The sequence below is a fragment of the Ctenocephalides felis genome, unplaced genomic scaffold, assembly GCF_003426905.1.
Source record: "Ctenocephalides felis isolate EL2017-DRISC unplaced genomic scaffold, ASM342690v1 CF-g0.4_SCAFFOLD_01170, whole genome shotgun sequence".
NCBI lineage: Eukaryota > Metazoa > Arthropoda > Insecta > Siphonaptera > Pulicidae > Ctenocephalides > Ctenocephalides felis.
In genome coordinates this window covers 20,936,946-20,956,209 of record NW_020537324.1, presented here as the reverse complement: position 1 = coordinate 20,956,209, position 19,264 = coordinate 20,936,946, and the positions used below count along the sequence as shown (strand labels likewise).

Below are 19,264 nucleotides of genomic sequence, written 5' to 3'. Positions count from 1 at the left end.
CACCCACAAGCTCGCGGTTCGATTATTTATGAAGTTTGCGGGCTTTTTAAACGATCGTTATTTATTGTGAATCCACAGTTCGGACTCGAAATGATATTGTGCTTCACAGCGGCAACTGGATTCTATTCAGAGACGTCGATGGTGGAAACATATTATGTTAATTTGGAAAATAGATAGAAAAATGACTAAAAGATAATATTGCAGCTATAGACTTTTCCATAGGTACCCCATTATTTGAGCATTCAGTATTTCACGCTCTATGTGCACTGTGATTAATGAATTAAATATCAGGGTTTTCATAATCAAAATAATGAGCTACAAGTAAAGCTTACTACATAATTACTATTCTACTCTACATATATAATTTTTGTTGAAAAACCCAATGATCCAACCTGATCCGACCCATTTGAACCAACATATGTGCAAACTATTAACTTCACTGGTTATCAAGGTAATCAGTGACATTTTTCAACAATGAGAGAAAAAGTATATATTCTATAAACTTCATTAAATTTATAAAAAAATTATATATTAATTTATAAAATCAATAATGAAATATAAAATTCAAAAAACCCAGAACATTATGTAAATTAAATCATTTTAATATGAATCACTTTGAAAGATATGAAGTACAAATAAAAATAGTAGTAGGTATTTCAAAAACAATTTTTAAATTATTTAAATGTTTCTGGGCAGCTAAGATTATTTTTTTACTTCATTTTTCTAAACAAAAATCCTTTTTTAATTTAGAAAAATATTTAATTAATTTCTTATATAAATATAAATATTTTCTACGTTTTGGTGATTGAAAATTCTCTATCCCCTTCTTAAGTAACTTTAAATGATTGAAACAGATTCTTTTTAAATAAATACTAACAAAGAATCAAATTGTGTATCAATATTCACTAAAAAATATATTTGATGATACCTCGGGCTATAGATGTTAATTGTTACGAGTATATTAGAAGACTAAATAAAAGGACGAAATCTTTTTGTAACGTGTGTTTTGTTGTCCATTAAAACATAAAAAATGTTTTAATTTTTTTTCTATCAATCAATTGGCAATATATAAAAGGAGACTCAACTAACGAGTAAATTCAGCAAAAAAGTAGTAAAATACGAGTTTAGAATAATATCTACTGACAAGAAAATTCAGAAATTGCTTGTAGAATAAAAGAACTCAACTAAAAAGCAAATTATGATAAAAGTCGTAAAATGTCAATTTGAATAAAAGAAACTTTATTGGACAGCAAATTTAGAATTTATTGGCAAAATATCATACTAGAGAAAAGAACTTCAATGATCAGCAAATTCTGTAAAGAATTATTTCAATGCCATATTAGAGAGCAAGAAAAACTCTGCCAAAGAGCAAAATTAGAACCTCGAACTTAAATAACATATCAGAGCAAAAAACTCTACTGAAGTACAAATATAGAAAAAAGTGATAAATGCCTAATGATGACATATTTGGTGTCGTTATGAAAATAATTTTAATGTTCGACGATCTTGAAAGATGCTTCCTTTTCATATTTTCAAGAGTTCTTTATAAAGACTACACTAAATATTTAATTTATGCTTTTACACAAAAACAAAAATAATCGTATAAATAAAAATATTAATAGATATAAGTAACAATAAAAATACATCAAAATTAGATGTAAAAAAGTCTCTTGAAGCAATTCGTTCAGTTGGAAGCTGCAGAAGTAGTATAGGAGTATCACTTCAAAGAAAGTTTGTGTTACAAAAATACTTAAGATTATCCTTACATATGTAACTTATTTAAATATTTCGAGAAAATAAAATATTTATGAGAGCTTTCGCGTTTCTATAAATATCGCTATATAATATAATAAATTAAATTAATGAAATTTAAAAAATGAAGAAAAATTGTTTTACAAAAGAAGTTCATTTAGCTAAGAAGCCACAGTTTCAGTAAAGAAGTATCATTTCAATTATTTCTTTAGGTTACCTTCTCAGATTAATATTAATTTATATTAATATTTCGTATCATTGACATTAAATATTTGTAAGACAAAATATGGAATTCGGAGCTTTCGACAAGCTCATTCAGTAAAGCAGTCGTCTAGCAAAGAAGCTAGAATTTCAATACAAAAGTGTCTTTTCAATTATTTTTTTAGGTTACCAAAATACATAAAATTATCCATATTCATACTAATTTATTAAAATATTTCGTATCATTGACATAAAATATTTGTAAGACAAAATATGGTATTCGGAGCTCTTGAAAAGCTCATTCAGTAGTATAGCAGTCGTTTAGCAAAGAAGCTGGAGATTCAGTGAAGAAGTGTCATTTCAGTTATTTTTTAGGTTACTAATATACATAAAATTGTCCATATTCATACTAATTTATATAAATATTTCGTATTATTGACATAAAATTTTTGTGACATAAAATATGGTATTCGGAGCTCTTGAAAAGCTCAGTCAGTAAAGCAGTCGTTTAGCAAAGAAACTAGAGATTCAATGAAAAAGTGTTATTTCAATTATTTTTTTAAGTTACTAATATACATAATATTACCCATATTCATAACTAATTTATATAAATATTTCTTATCATTGACATAAAATATTTGTAAGACAAAATATGAAATATCGAAAAGCTCATTCAGTAAAGCAATTCATTCAGTCAAGAAGCTGCAGGAATAGTATAAGAGTATCATTTCATTGGCGTTTTTATGTTACAAAAATAAATAAGATTATCTTTACTTATATAACTTACTTTAATATTTCGTGAAAAAAAATATAGCTTATGCGCTCTTATGAATCATTCTATATAGAATAATGAATTAAATGAATTACTTTTAAAAAATGAAGAAAAATTGTTTTACTAAAGAAGTTCATTCAGATAAGAAGCCACAGATTCATTAAGGAAGTATAATTTCAAACATTTTTGTTGTTGCAATAATAGATAAGATTATGCCCTTATACTGATTTATTTAAATATTTCCTATCACGTACTTAAAATATTTATAGAACAATAAACTAAATGAATAACATTTAAAAAATGAAGGAAAATTGTTTCTTTAAAAAATTTCATTCAGATAAGAAGCCACAGATTCAATAAAGAAGTATAATTTCAATTATTTTTTTTAGATTACTAATATAGCTATTATTACCCATATTCATACTAATTTATTCAAATATTTCATATCATTGACATAAAAAATTTGTATGACAAAACGTTGGTATTCGGAGCTCTTCAAAAGCTCATTCAAGAAAGCAGTTCGTTCAGCAAAGAAGCCAGAGATTCAGTGAAAAAGTATCATTTCAATTATTTTTTTAGGTTACTAATATGCATAAAAAATCCATATTCATACTAATTTATTAATACATTGACATAAAATATTTGTAAGACAAAATACGGTATTCGGAGCTCTTGAAAAGCTCATTTAGTAGTAAAGCAGTCATTTAGCAAAGAAGCTAGAGATTCAGTGAAAAAGTGTCATTTCAATTATTTTTTTAGATTACTAAAATACATAAGATTACCCATATTCATACTAATTTATTCAAATATTTCATAACATTGACATAAAATATTTGTAAGATAAAATATGGTATTCGGAGCTCTTGAAAAGCTCAGTCTGTAAAGCGGTCGTTTAGCAAAGAAGCCAGTGAAAAAATGTCATTATAATAATATTTTTATGTTACCAAAATACGTAGGTAATTCATACCGATTAAATACGAGTATTCATAGCCATATACTAAATTATTTAAATATTTTGTACCATGGACATAAAATATTTATAAAACAATATACGGTCTTCGGCGCTCTTGCTTACAATACTTCAAAGCCGCATGCTGAAACAATATCATTATTTCGCCCGGGTTACGACCGGTGGTCATGTCGTTGACGTTTCTCTGTAAATAACTCGATCTAACGACTGACAGGGACAATATAATATGTGAGAAATGCACAATTACCACCGCGGATGTAATATGTATCCGATATATAGAAATATATGAAATGATGCCTTGCAAATGAATATTCAATGTTTACGAAAGGCACGTTTGTTCATAGGTATACGACGAGATCGAGGAAACTTGTTCGTATGCAATCAAAATTGTAAGGGATGGACTGGAATCCATCGTAAATATGATGATGAAAGATGTTTCATCATGTTTAAGGAATATTACAATGCACTTTCTATTACAATCCAATTTATATAAAAATCCAATTTCTATTTATTCCTTGCTATACATAGTATTAGTTTTGTTTGCTTATCTTCTAAACGAGATCCTTTTCTTGAAAGATGTTCTGTAGTTGGAACGTGCATAATTCCAAAAAATTGGCAATATTTTTTTTAAACTTTTGATTTTTATTACCAGGGGATTCCTTGTTCGTAACTCAATACAACGACATATATTTATAATTTTTATGTTTTTTGGAGGTGTCTTATTATCTGTGATCTTTAAATTTCTGATAGAAAAGCCTACTTTCATCTTCAAAACATTTTATTCATAACAATTTTATTTAATTAATTTATCCAACATTTCGCGGTTATTAAATATCCCCTGTTCCAGGAACTATTGGTACAAATAAAAACATGATTTGATTTAATATTTATATACTTGATATAAATATATTATAAAATTGAAAGATATTATTATAAAATTGAAGGAACTGACTTTGAAAGATATTCACCTTTATGACTAAACTATTGCCTTGGATTGCTGGAATAGAAGTTCATAACAATATTGGCAAGTACGCAATGCTATTTATATCAGAAGCTTATGTGAAGAATAAATGTTGACATACATAAATCAATATGGAAAATCATATAAAAACAGCAAAAAATTCAGGGGAACCGAAAATAAAGACTGAAATAAATATAAACTTGTAACATATTTACAAAACCACTACCATCAAAATATATAATTAATTTCTGCTGCCACTTCAAGAAAATTTAGAGTAGAAAAATTCAGTAGTATCATAATATTAAACGAGGTAGTCAATCGATACAGAAAAACATATTAAAAAGATGAAAAAAAAATAAAAAAAACGAAAATAAATTAATTGTAAATATTATATTCACAATAAGTTAAAATTCTCTAGCATCAAATTATAACTATTTTCCGCGACCACTTCAATAAAATTTAGAGAAAAAAAATCAGTAGTATCATAATTATTGAACGAGGTAGTATTCAGGTTTTAATATTTAATTTAATAGTTACACAGCATGAAATTCATATTTGTATTTTAATATTTCGGAAATGAACTGTTTAATGCATTATTAATAATACACCAAAGTATACCATTGTGTATTTAAAAAAAAAAATAGTAATAGTATAGGATATATTATCAAAACGCTATAGAATATTAAATAGAGAGTATAAATAAATAATCTATTTGGATTAATTTTTATGTAGATACTATCATCCCTTGAAAAATGAAATTGTCTGACAAAACTTATTAATTAATAAATTATTAATAAATTTTCATACAATAATCCGAACCATCACTGGCAGTTCGGTTCTATCTGGGTTAATATTCATAATAACGCATCTCGGTGTTCGGTATCCGCAGATTATTTCACACAACAAACCATTTATATACTGCCAGTAATGTGGTAATACATAAATATCAAATTAAAAACAAAAGAAAAATATATGTGCTATAAGAATAAACATGCAGCAACTTATAAATAAACATGCAACCAAACTTGAAAAGGCGAATGTGCTCATAAAAATAAAATATTATGTGTGCTCTCTTAAAAACTAATTTGTTTTTCGTTCATGTTAAATATATATATACAGAACTGATATTGCTCTAAATAATACGTGATACGTGAATACAGTACGTGCAAATGTTTATTTGCCACCCTCAACCAAAAATTATTCAAACCAAATTTAATAATACAAAAAGCTTATAATAAATTGCAAACAAAAACACGAAAACTACAAATCATATATAACTACAAACACTGTATTTACCTGCGCTTATTAACCCTTCTTGAAATATACAAATTTATTATTAACCTGAAATTTTCAACCATAATTACGGAATGTAATTATGAACAAGAGTGAAAACATTGAGTTTATTTGTTATGTTTATTAATTCATAAATATACAATCATCTAGAAAACTGAAATATAATACACATGTGAGGAGTAAACAATTTTAGTTTCTAAGAGTTATAATAAATAAAACATTTGCTATCGTCATGTGCCTAACTTGCTATAAATATAATAAACTTTAAAATAGATTCAAAATGCACTAGAAAATACAACGTGATATGTCCTTACGAGAAGTTCATCACAAATATCACGAAAACAATTCACCACAGTTCGCTTCATGAAAATTTCTAGATGATTTATTTCGAGTGAAGCACGAGAACGAAAAACAAATGTTACTAAGAAAACACACAATTATTTCTTTTCGGTATAATTAATAACTTCTCGTTAATCTATCAAAGTGACGGTCCCATTCATATATACATTTAGTGAATTTATGTTTCCCAAATCTCACAATATCAAATAATCAGAGTGATTCATTCAATAAAATTTAATTGTTTAAAATGTTCTGTAAGAAAAGGCATTAAATATTCGTATATCGCAAAGTCTTTAATTTCACATTGTTTGTTCACTAATAATTGTTTAAGTCTTTGTAAAGCTCCACTACGCATCCACAGTATAATGGATGGTATAAATATATAGCTTTTCTCGTTCAGTCAAATGAGCACCACGGAAACCGCCTGCAATTTAAAACAGTTTCTGTGTGACATAGACGATTTTTGTCAGTTCTTTGTTAGGCTTGTCGCGCCCATTGAATTGTCATTCGCCAATTCAAGAAGGTAGCGTTAGGAAAGACATGCGCGGAAGCACTCACCACTGTTGTTGTTTGCCGCCGCTGCACTCGCAGATTTGTTCACGTTGCTGGAACTGGATGAGAACTTTTTCCAACCCTTTTTCCAGAAGCCCTTCACCGAAGTGGACGTCGTCGTTGGCGCCGTCGGGCTATTCAGGGTAGTCGTAATAGCCCCGTGTCCGGCAAGATCTTGGGGATCTAGCTGCTGATGTAAATGATGCATTGGGGGTTCGGATTTATGAGTGCGATACCTCAGACTACCCACGTAACTGGCACCGCTACTGCTGCCGCTGAATCCACTATCAGGATCCGCGGGAGCTGGTGACAACAGTTCGTCCGTGGGACCGACAGGCAATTCGGGCTCTAATCCCGTCGTCTGGTCTTCATCAGGCGAATCGGCCGGAGGCATGAGCATAGCCTCTACGCTCAAATTGAGTTCACCTAAAACGCGCCGATGCCTATGTTGCACGCGTCGCAATTCTTCCTCCACAACGCTCTGCCCTAGCGATATCGCAGAGCGCTGAAGACCAGCTGAGATCTCTTCGTATATATTTTCTTGTGTACCATAGCGCGTTATGTAGTCGTGCCTGGAAAGAAACGAAATAACGAATTGAATTAGCGTTATATGCCATTAACCATTAAGCATACTAGAACAAGAAGATTATATTATTTTAAGATTCTGTTTCTACAAACCTGCTCCGTAACATAATTGGTTCTCGCGCTGATGACGTCGAAGGCCTAGGATTGGTAATGCTGTTACTATGTACATGACACCTCGTAGTCTGACTACTACTGCTTCCACTGCCTCCACTACTGAGACTATGTCTAGTGGCAGGTCCTGGTTCGTAATAAGCATACGAATAATCACTTGGTTCAAATCGTTCCATTGTTGCGGCAATATTGTCACGCCGCCAATGAACTGCTTGGTGGTGCTGTCGGCCATATGAACCTCTCGAGCCATGCTGCTGAGTGTAGTAATGGGGATAGATTTGGATACGGTCGTCCTCTTCGTCCTGAAGATAGGAGTCCTGGGTAAAGGATATTTGGTAAAAATTAGAATTAAGTATAAATAATATATTACAAATACAATTTGAACTAAATAAAAATCATGATTAGAACTGTATTGGGTTATGCAAACTCACGTCTTCTACTGGCGGATAAGTTGGTGGCGGCGGAAAACGTAAAGAAGGTCTTGGAGGTGGATGAGCAGGTCGTTTGCCAGCGCTGATATGCGATGACGTTGCTATCGTCGCAGCAGAAATTGCAACTTGTTTCTGCGCTTCTCGGCGGCGCGACGTCAAGGACTCCATCGCGCATTGTCAAACCTGAAAAAATAACCGAATAAATTAGATAGAACATATAAAAAAGTGAATGGAATAAGGAAATACACAAATAGTAGTGATGGAAAATAAAACAAACATTCTCCATGAAGTGGAGGATGGGGGCCATCCACTTAACACGTGAGGTCTAAAAGGGGAAAGGAATTTGGCAAAAAATGACGAAATATCACGTGGAAAAAGGAGGCTCTAGTAAGATATCACGGTATTTATTTTTGACCTGAATTAAGAAAATTAAACTTAAAAAAATGTCCAAAAATTTCACGATTTTTTCTAGGTGATACCTGATACTGGTGGAAGAGAGAGAGATCTACAACAAGGGCTGAGGAAGGAGTCCAAAAATTCGAGGTGAAAATTTAGGGCGACTACTTATAATCAACCCAGCTCGTGAAATTAGTGCCAAAACCCTGCATATAATTTGACTTCACTAAACCGTGGACGATTCGCCGTGAGTTACAATCTAATACCTTTAACTACTTCCTAATATGATTGATGAAATTGTTCAATTTATTGAAACTAATCAACGTGTCAGTTACCCAATTTGAAGCTTTCCTGCTGCAATTAGTGTGCACGTAACTAACAAATTGAATACGCCCCCATCTGATAAAGACCCCCAGGCACATTGGAAAGGGAACCGCCACGGTGCCAGAAGAAACTTAAAACGATAATTATTTCCATATACAATTTGCACGTCTTTCGTGCATGCGGTTCGCGTAATTACCGCGTCGCAGCAAGAAAAGCGGCGGAAAACACGCGTCGTAGGGTTGGAAAATCAGATAGATTTAATTTCAAAAACTTAATAATAGATTCTATAAAACAAAAAGCTTTTAGACATGTTTTGAGACAAAATTATAAAATTTGTTTTATAAAAACTATTTTATAATGACCATCATAATAGTAGACCTCAATATATTTACATTTCAAATTATATAACTTTATAACTATATATGAAATATACCTATCATATCTACATGAAAGCTCTTGGTAGGGCGTACAAATTATTAAATTATTTTAAGATTTTGCATAGTACTTATTGTACTATAAAAAATATTCTTGTATTTATTTATAATACATTTATTAATTTTTTTAGTACATTTTGTTTAGTAAAATCAATATTAGATGTTTATATCGCGAAGATTATATTAGACAACAAAGTTTGAACTCTATTTTTGACCAGTCACTCTGAATTTTATAATTAATCTTTAATAAGCAAACAAGTGGTGCTAAGCATCGTGCTTTAAGGCAAATTGCTGAACTTACCGTACCAAAATTTAAATTTTTTAAAAAGCTTAATTTTTTTTTAAAACTCTACTTTCGTTTTTTTACTTTTTAAAGTTTTATATTTTTATATTTACAAGATTTTTGAAATTCTTTTGCGGCTGGACCTTTTCCAAAAACTAATCAGCACGTTTCCTAGTCAGTACAAATCGAATGTTGAATTGAATCATTCTATCTATACGATTGATCCGTTATTACAAAATCTGAATTCCCATTTTCTGCATTTTTTGTTTCGTATCTCCAAAACGACTGAACCTGCCTTTGACAAAATCTAATCAAAATATCTCGCTGTCAACGCGAGTTGAATATTTTTTGAATCAATCTAATCGGGTGCCCCGTTTTTGCAAAAACCCAATTTTGCAAGATACGGGGGAAAAACGCCCGTATCTCCAAAACAGCTGGTCTTGTCATTGTCAAAAACTAGTTAGCACATATCCCCATGAATAGAAATCGAATGTTTTTTCAAAAATTCGAGCTCACAAAAACGGCGACGAACAATTATATCTATACATACACACATACTACACACGCACATAAATCTATTTTTTCTAATTGTAAGATATACCAAAATGTTCAGAAACCTTTGAATCGTGATGATATGCAAATAAAAATTCAGAGTTTTGGACAATTACTATAACTTACCCTAAAAAAAATAAAAAAATACGTCTTGTAAACAAGGTTACATGTGTGGGAAATAGTAAAATAAAAAAAAAACAATTTTCTATTTTAGCTATCTTATATATGAACAAGTGCATATAAGCTTCTATTATTAAAAAAATACTATTATGGCAATTTTATATATAAACGAGTGCATATAATATATTGCTTACATATTTCGGATACAGGATAACATTTACTCATCGCAGAAAATAAATTATCTTATTTGAAATAATTACTGCAAAATACAACACTAAAACGAAATTAAGTTTAGCATTTGTATTAACATGTAATGCAATGATAACTTAAAGAAAAATTGTGATATTGAGATAGTTTGTTTGAAGCTCGTTCAATAGATCTTGTGATTCTTGTGATGTACGCCTATATAAACTTTACTAATACTTTGATTATAGACTATATTATATGCTTTGACATTGTATTTGTTTAAGTTACTGTTATGGCAATCTAATATATTATACTACTTCATATAATATATTCCTTATATAATTCTTATATATTTCTGATACAGTATTAAAAATTCACTCAGTACAGAAAATACATTAGCAAAATTGAATTAATTACAGTAAAATATAACACTGTAGCAAAATTAAGTCTAACATTAGTATTACCATGTAATGCAATGATAACTTGAGGAAAATTGTGATATTGAGGTGGTTTGTTTAAGGCTTGCTCAACAGATCTTGAGGATTTTCTGACGTATATAAACTTCCTGACGTAGGTATGAACTGATTTAAAATTGCAAATTAAAATTACAAAATACTAAAAAACAAAGATCAAATTCACTATCAATTCGATCAATTTTTATTTTTATCGTATATCAGACTCCATGTTAAACCCTTGCATGTGACCGATGCATCGAACAGCGTATTAAATTCATCCGTGGCGCGCTAACCGGAACTAGTTCCGTGTTGGCGTTAAGGGGCACAAAATTCAATTAGGCGAAGAGAACGTTAGTGGATCAACGCAAAGTTAGATCGACTTGATGCACATTGCACATTGCACATTGCACATTGAACGGAGCGCAGTCCCATGAGTGAATAGCCAAAGCGTTGCGAGCCACACGGGTGTTTAACGATAATTGTGCCTCCGTCAAACAATATGATTCAATAAAATTCACACATCATGTGATTCGTTATAATAGATCGATTGAAAATTATTTCGTATGTATTGAAAGCACAATTGTAAAGAATGATAACAAAATAGATACTACTGAAGGTGTATATTTGGTCGAGGAGTTCAGGCGTTGAAATGTACTAGGATAGCAGGATACTGCTATCCTGCTAGGATATTGTTGAGAAGTTGGCAGACAGACAAAAGTATTTATTTCAATAATTGGGCATACATTGGGCATTGTTATTTTTAACACATATTTTTCTACCCTTGGGTACTTTATACAACATAATTGATTTGAATATATACAGTAAGTATTGATTGTGAATACAGCGAGATATGTGACAAATTGTGTGGCAAAAAGAAGGAAAGAAAACTTTTCCTCACAAAAAAAACACAAAGCAATATTTATAATAATAGTTAATTAAAAAAATAAAGAAGAAAAACAAAATAAAAGATTTATTCACTCTGTAGAAAAATCTGTGTCGAGCCAAGTATCATTTGCCGTTATGGGTCGATCAGTATATAGTTTGGCATGGCGTGATTGCCATACTAAATTACGTCCCTCGTAAACTGCCCGAGACCCGCGATGTTAGTATTAGGATGATCCTCACCTTTAGATAAAAATTTTCGGTGAGCTTTTTAGATAGTCGAGTATTGTCGGTACGTCAGTCTGTTTGTGTATATATTTTGAAGAGTAGTAATGTCTAGTCAGTGGGTCCCTTATTTTGTTAAGTACTAGTCGTAGTGTCTTATTTTGTGATGTCTGTAGTTTCCGTAAGTTAGTCTTAGTCGTCGCGTTCCATGCTGGAGCGGCGTATGTCAGTAACGGTCTTATTAGTATCAAGTAAAATGTCCGCTTGTTGTTCACGCTTAGCTGTTGTGGTTCAAGAGTTGTTAAGAGGTTTTAAAACAAGAATATTGAAAACTCTGTACAATTTTGATTTAATTAAATACATTTACTCTATTTATTGCATCTAATGATGTTTATACTCCATAATACATGGAACTTACCAATTATTTGTTGTTACTGTGTTTTTATGGATTAGTTTTATGTAGTTGCACTGAAAATGGGGTAAATTCTGCAATACTGCAAGATATATTGACATAATTTTCAACATAATCCTTTAATATTTAGAGAGATAATTGAATAAACTCTTTTTAGTATTAAAATTTATTTCATACTAAAATTTTACGGTCCTACGGCAAGTTGTTTAATTTTTAGAATTCATCAAAGTTTGAAAAAATATTATAGTCAAAATTTGTGTCAGATGTTGCTTTTGTGATGCGATAAGTAAAACATTGTCAATTCTTTGAAATTTGGAATAATAAACTACAATTTTAGAACTTACAAAAACGCATCTGTGCAATATAATACATTAACATTAAATACAGATAGTTTGAATGTGTTTGAAAAAATTCATTTGGTAAACGCAATGTTTAGATTTAATTAAAAGCAAAAACTTTATTTTTGAAATATACAGGTAAAATTTTTTCTAATTAACGAATTTTTTTTTTAAAGTAACTTAAATCTAAAATTTTTGGGTATATGAGTGAGAACTTTTTGTTCTATGTTCTATCACTTTAAAATAATGACATCATAATATATATATATATATATATATATATATATATATATATATATAACGCGCCATTAAGCGTAGAAAAAATGTTGCAGTCGATACGTGCGCTTCATGTTAGAATTCACATAACGGAACATCACGTAGTCAATAGGACCATTACAGATCTAATTCCCTATAGCCGATGTAGTTCTGGATAGGACTGGCATTATGGTTTACTGCGCCATTACGATGTCCCCAACGATGCTGAATTCTGAACACACTGCCGGGACAGGCTGCACGGCCGTACTTTGTAATGGACGGCATGACCGACATAACATATGATTGAATATTTACCAACTGCTTTATGCAAGGATTAGAGTAGTTGCGAGATGGCTTTTGAGAATTTGATGCAAATTGGATCGCAAAGGCTGCTACTGAATGTATGCTCTTGTTTTTGAATCGGTAGATATGTTGGGTAGATGCATATTATCAAGCCAACCAGTATAGTTACTCCAATATCATTTATACCATGCCCAGTTTTTTTGTCTATGTTATTTTTCTCTAATATAATGTAATCTTTAAGTATTTTCGTATTAACTCACCTAGCAGCTTCGTATTAACGCACCTAGCAGCCAATGTAATTAAAAGGAATGCCTTATTTGGTGGTTCTAAGCTCATGATCTCGACATTTATGATGATAGTTAATCTTATATTAAACACATAATTTATTAGCAGTTAAATCCAACTGCACGGTTAATGACGATCACGCAATCATTTAGGTAAAATCTACATATTCATGGTCATAGAAAGGCACAACCACATGTCACAACCGTACCCAATAAAAACAAATCATCGTTATAATTGAGATCAATGCGAAAACTAATTGGTGGTAACTAACTACTGATGTTCAACTAACAACAAAATTCCAATAAAAACAAATTATCATCTATCTATATACAAGTAACAGTCAAGAAAAATCGAACAAAGAAATTTTTTGCCTCTTTAAAAAGAATGTCGTCTACAGATCATGTTAATGAGGAGCGTTAACTCAAAGGAATAATGGAAACTTGCTCGAACAAACATACATCATCTTTCTCCCTTTGGAACCTATCTCAAAATCAGTATAGTTTAGCTGTTATGGCAACTGTCACTACCCTGGGACAACCGTACCCAGTCTCCCCTATATGTCCTCAAAATGTGTTATATTGTGTACTAAAGTATAATATAATAATTTTGTTTCCAAATTATGAGTTTTGTTTTCAAATACTCATAATTTGGAACACACACGAAGCTATTCATATAAGTAGTATAATAATAAAAAGTGTTCATATTTACGAACCATGATTTATATGACGATTTTCGCAAAATCGTAAATTGATTGATTATCAGTAAAACTCGTAGGAATGTCATTGTAAAATATTTATTTATGACTTCAATTGTATTAACTATAAATTTACGGTCCTGAACGAGCGCGCATGGAAGAACTATGCATATTGCGCCTATTGTCTACAATAAGTGCTAATTATAAATCATAATATGAGATTGTACATAAAAGGACTTAATAGTTTCTAGTTTCGCTGATTACACTTGCATGTTATCTATTTTACGATTGCGCGCCATCACACGCATTTCATATAATAACCAAAGAGCTGGCGTAATAATTACAAAACTCTAGATTGTTAATACGAAATATCGATGGTATAATAGCAATATTACACCTAGACGTAATTGCTATTTCACAGGGCAGATAGGGAAAATTTGAAACGACAATAAATAGAAGTAAAGAAGATTCTAGTTTCGTATCATCACCGTGGAAAATAGTTATTCAATTAGACATCTTAAGTTTAATACCCGCTACGGGCAGCCTGATCTCAAACACTAGTAACACAGGTTTTCACTTGGAAATATAGATAACATGATAGAAATATATTTCCAAGTGAAAATAGCCTTCATCCGCCATTGCTGCATCAATAAAATATTTTTCCTACTACATAAATTGTAACAATAAAATTTATAACACAGAGATGAGGGTTGCCATCTGTGCAACCGTAGTATTAAGTCAAATTAGCTCGAAGACTTATAAGTTCTATTTGGTACAATTAAAAAATGGCATTTCTGAGACCCTTTCAATTTTCATAGAAAATACCACATTCCAGGAATTATCATCATCTATGTCCAAGGTCGTCTGAAACTCAGAAAGAAGCGTTAGCTCTCTGCCTAGTAGGCATATTATTATCCACTATCCGGCTATTAATACCACAACTGCTGTCAAGTAACCGAAGGCGATAGCTTCGATAATAATAAAGATAATTCGCATAATAATAATAATATAAACATTACCTCAAGACAATGGGTCGTAATTTAAATATCATTCGCGGCAATCAAACGCACAAAGACAGATGGATAGGGAACTTGAAATGGGAATAAGCGAATGGTAGGAAAGCAAGCTCGTATGCGTAATTTCCAATCTCAATCTAAGAAATTTTAATTGAAATTGATTGATTTATGTGAATTCGATTAATGTTTCATTAGAATGTTCTATCAAGAAAAAGTTCCAAACATGCTTAAAGTAAGGTGACATTACGACCCGGTTTGACCGGGTCGACTTCTGTCCTAGTTTTTTCTAAAAGAAATGTTTGTCCCGGAGTTAAATCTTTTGTCCTGGATTAGATAATAAAATGAAAACTACACATCAAATATCGGAAAATGATACATACAGCGAGTATGTTTAAATGAAACAATGCTTCAAGAATGAGAAAAGTGTCGAACGCAAAATTTCGAAGGCTCCTTAAAATAGCCTCCCATTTCGAACTTTCATTTGCAAATTTCTAAAAATAGTAAATATTATGAAAATGAACCTACTGACCACCTGCACAATATCTAATGTTTACTAAGTTATTCTTTTTTATAAAGAAAATTGAATTAAATATTCAAATTGAAATGAGTATTAAGCTGGGATTGTGCAAAGGGATTTTAACTACGCCTCTGATCTCAAACTTTTAAGGATGTCAGCTATCGCACCAACTTAAGCCATATTTCATTTATATTTGTAAATCAAGTACCATCGGATTTATACAAACTTAAGAACTGTAAAAAATCATTTTATTTCTTCAATGTACAGAGCTTAGTTGAAAACGGTATTTCCATTTCCGCTGACAAGAAATGATAAATCCTCAAGCAGTAATGGCTTGCCAACAAAATCTGTGATTAATTTCAGATTATTAAAAAAGAATTAGGCCAAATCACGGATCAAATAATGCTCAGCATCTGTTCTTATTTCGCCTCTTATATTGGATTTCGCGAGATTGAGGTCGCGCAGGATTGGCCTAACGGAAACAAATAATAATGGTGTGTAGATATACTTACAAGAATGCCACATGCTACGATCATATAATAAAGCAAAAAGGCTATAAGAATTTGATATAAAAGATAAACATGGTACAATTCGACATACATTTACAAAACAATGCTACGGCGGTATTATATTTGTGCAACTATAAAGTCCATTTGAGTTGGCTTCAAATGCGCTGTGGATTACCCTACTGGGTAGAGAATACAACAAAATTCCAAAACACGGACACATTCGCATTCATGATATAACTAGTTGTACAATTGTATGGAATGGTTCGGTCTGATTTGTCCGCTGATTGCTGTCTTGTGACGAGCATTGTTCAGCGCTTCGTCTCAATTGTGCGTCTCTAGTTGCCGTGTTTGTTCCGCGGCTGAATCTCGCTTTTGAGCCATCATTGCCGACGCCAACTTGTGCAGTTTACTCGACAACCAGGCGTAATTCGAATGAAACATTTGCAGAACGGTTAAAATTTACTCTTGCCAACTTAATCCTAGCTTTGAGCACAAAAGTTACTTGAAACGCATAACTATTCGACATTTAATGCTGCTCATAAATGATCCACTTTGAAATGACAGTGTGTAAATATGAAATATGCTCACAATGAATCTCTATATAATAAGGTCAGTTCATTATCAATTATGCATCAACTCACCACAAGTCACCTCAAATCACTCGTTATTCCGCTGCTTCATACACCAGAAATTGAATTTACTAAAAATACTAAAAACTAGTTAATATTGGTATTTTGCCTTGAGGCAAGTTATATGTACTTCCCGATATGTGTTAATAATCGACTTAATCAATAAAAAATAATTTAATTTATGAGTCATTAAAAGCGTTCCGAGTGGATTTATTACGCATAATTGAAAACGAACGAACACGTTAACTCGGAGTGTTTTCTAAGAGCAAATTTTCACAAATCAACAATTTCTATAATTGAACCGGTTTCCGTAGGACTTTAATGGTTTAGTATGTTTATTAAGACCAAGAACTCTATCGTCTAATTTTAATTCTAAATCGTCTGATTTTAATTTTAACAAACGCCAAAACAACTACTCACTTTCTCAAACTTTGTTGAATTTTTAAAATTAAACTACTTGTCGTAGACCCGCAATATTTCAGTAAGTTCTATAAGACCATGAAATATATCGCCAGGAAATGTTCCATAAAAATCGGCATAATTTTTTTCAACAGTGTATTACAAGAAAACGGCTATGATATATTTATGATTCTCTATAATTTTATTATGTTATAATTGGTTTATTATGCATACTATAAATACGATAATTTTGGTATGTATAATAGGTAAGTACCGCATTGTCTACGATTACTGATTCTGAGTATGCATTTGTCACAAGTGTGGCTACAAGCAACATCTGGGTATACTTGGTATAAATTGAAGGGCGTCTAAATGGTGATCTCTGATCATGACAAAGGGTGTCAGATAGAACATATGACTGTTTGACTGATTGTTGTTTAGGTAGTAATCGGATACGTCTGCGGTTGGAGACGGACTTTAGAGACGACTAAGGCACACTACTGAAGTGTCTTGTTAACATTCTTCAACTCATTTCTTCTTATTCAATAAATATTCGAAATAGGAAATATTCTATAGAATTTACGGCACTGAAAGTGTTCTAATTAATGTAGCAATAAAGAAATTGTATAAATCTGATTGTGCAGGCTCTGTAAGTGATTCTCCATAAGTGGTCTATATGAACCTTCAGGTAAGCGAAAAAACTTGTGGAGTCCACTATGGTAGACCACAAAAAACATGCCAATATATATTTACATTTATTTATAATAAAAGGTCATATTCAATTTAGCAGATCAAAGTCATGATCTATAAAGTTAATATTATCGGTATTAAATTATCAGGTTCACCTTTTTATTAAAAACAGTCACATAACTTATTCGATTACTTAAATTCAAACAGACTATGTTAAGTTTTAAATACTACTCTTCAGTATAATTAGAAATTTACAACAAAATCGATAATCAGGTAAATATTAAATATATCCAAATGCGAGAAAACACTGCAATGGGTCTACAATATAAAAATATTGGAAACGTATAACGTAGAGATTTGTTTCTGTTGGCATGAGGATGTAACAATGAAATAATCAATATTATTTCATTATATAAGATTGAGTGTTCTGCAAATGACTTTTTACCTAGTTGGTATTAATATTTTGCCTTGAGGCAAGTTACATGAACTTCTCGATATGTGTAAATAATCAACTTAATCAATAAAAAATAATTAAATTTATGAGTGATTAAAAGTATTCCGAGTGGATTTATTACACATAATTGAAAACGAACGAACACGTTAAGTCGGAGTATTTTCTAAAAGCAAATTTTCAAAAATCAACAATTTTTATAATTGAACCAGTTTCCATTCTTTAATGGTTTAGTAAGTTCATTAAAATTAAGTACTCTATCGTTATACCAAGTAAATCGTCTAATTTTAATTTTGACAAACGTCAAAAAGCTATTCATTTTCTCAAACTTTGATAAATTTTTAAAATTAAACTACTTGTCGTAAGGCCGTAATATTTCAGTAAGTTCTACAAGACCATGATATATATCGCCAAAGAAAGTTCCATAAAAAGTTAAAAAAGCATGTGAAGTATTTATTAATTCTATCATAAATATAATAATAGTATTTTGAAAGAGCAAAATGTATATGAAATGATTTTATAAATTATTTGAACAATGTAAGCGCCACACACATACCGCCATAAATTTATATCCAAATAACATCTCATCTCATAAATAACTTTTCCAAAAGTCTCGTATAATCATGAAATCAATACAACTAATTTGAATACGGTAATATTAATTAAGCGGATTGAAATCATAACTTATGACTATAGAGAACAATAAATTATATTACTGATGGGTTTCACGAGAGAACAACAGACGATGTGGTATCATACAATGTGGTCTCGACGGAATATCACAAGACGAGACGCATAACGCATATAACGCGGCGTATTGACACCGCGTGACCACATAGATATATCTTCTTGTGTTTTGCCCATGATAAATGTTGGCAGCGCAGCATCATCATAATAATTGTCAGATTGACCCGAGGGCCAAATCAATATAGCGACTGTCGA

At 31.2% G+C, this 19,264-nt stretch overlaps 1 protein-coding gene across 2 annotated transcripts in view; it reads right to left on the bottom strand.

The window, feature by feature from the left end:
* Positions 1-6,131: 6,131 nt before the first annotated feature.
* Positions 6,132-19,264, bottom strand: part of LOC113366315 — a 487,278-nt gene continuing 474,145 nt past the window's right edge. For both annotated transcript variants that reach the window (XM_026607905.1, XM_026607904.1), the window contains 4 exons: positions 7,968-8,150; positions 7,519-7,853; positions 6,847-7,412; positions 6,132-6,712 (listed from right to left, as the gene is read on the bottom strand). In XM_026607905.1, coding sequence (XP_026463690.1) covers positions 6,636-6,712; positions 6,847-7,412; positions 7,519-7,853; positions 7,968-8,135 — 1,146 coding nt within the window. In that variant the 5' untranslated portion in view covers positions 8,136-8,150 and the 3' untranslated portion in view covers positions 6,132-6,635. The remainder of the gene's footprint in view (positions 6,713-6,846; positions 7,413-7,518; positions 7,854-7,967; positions 8,151-19,264) is intronic.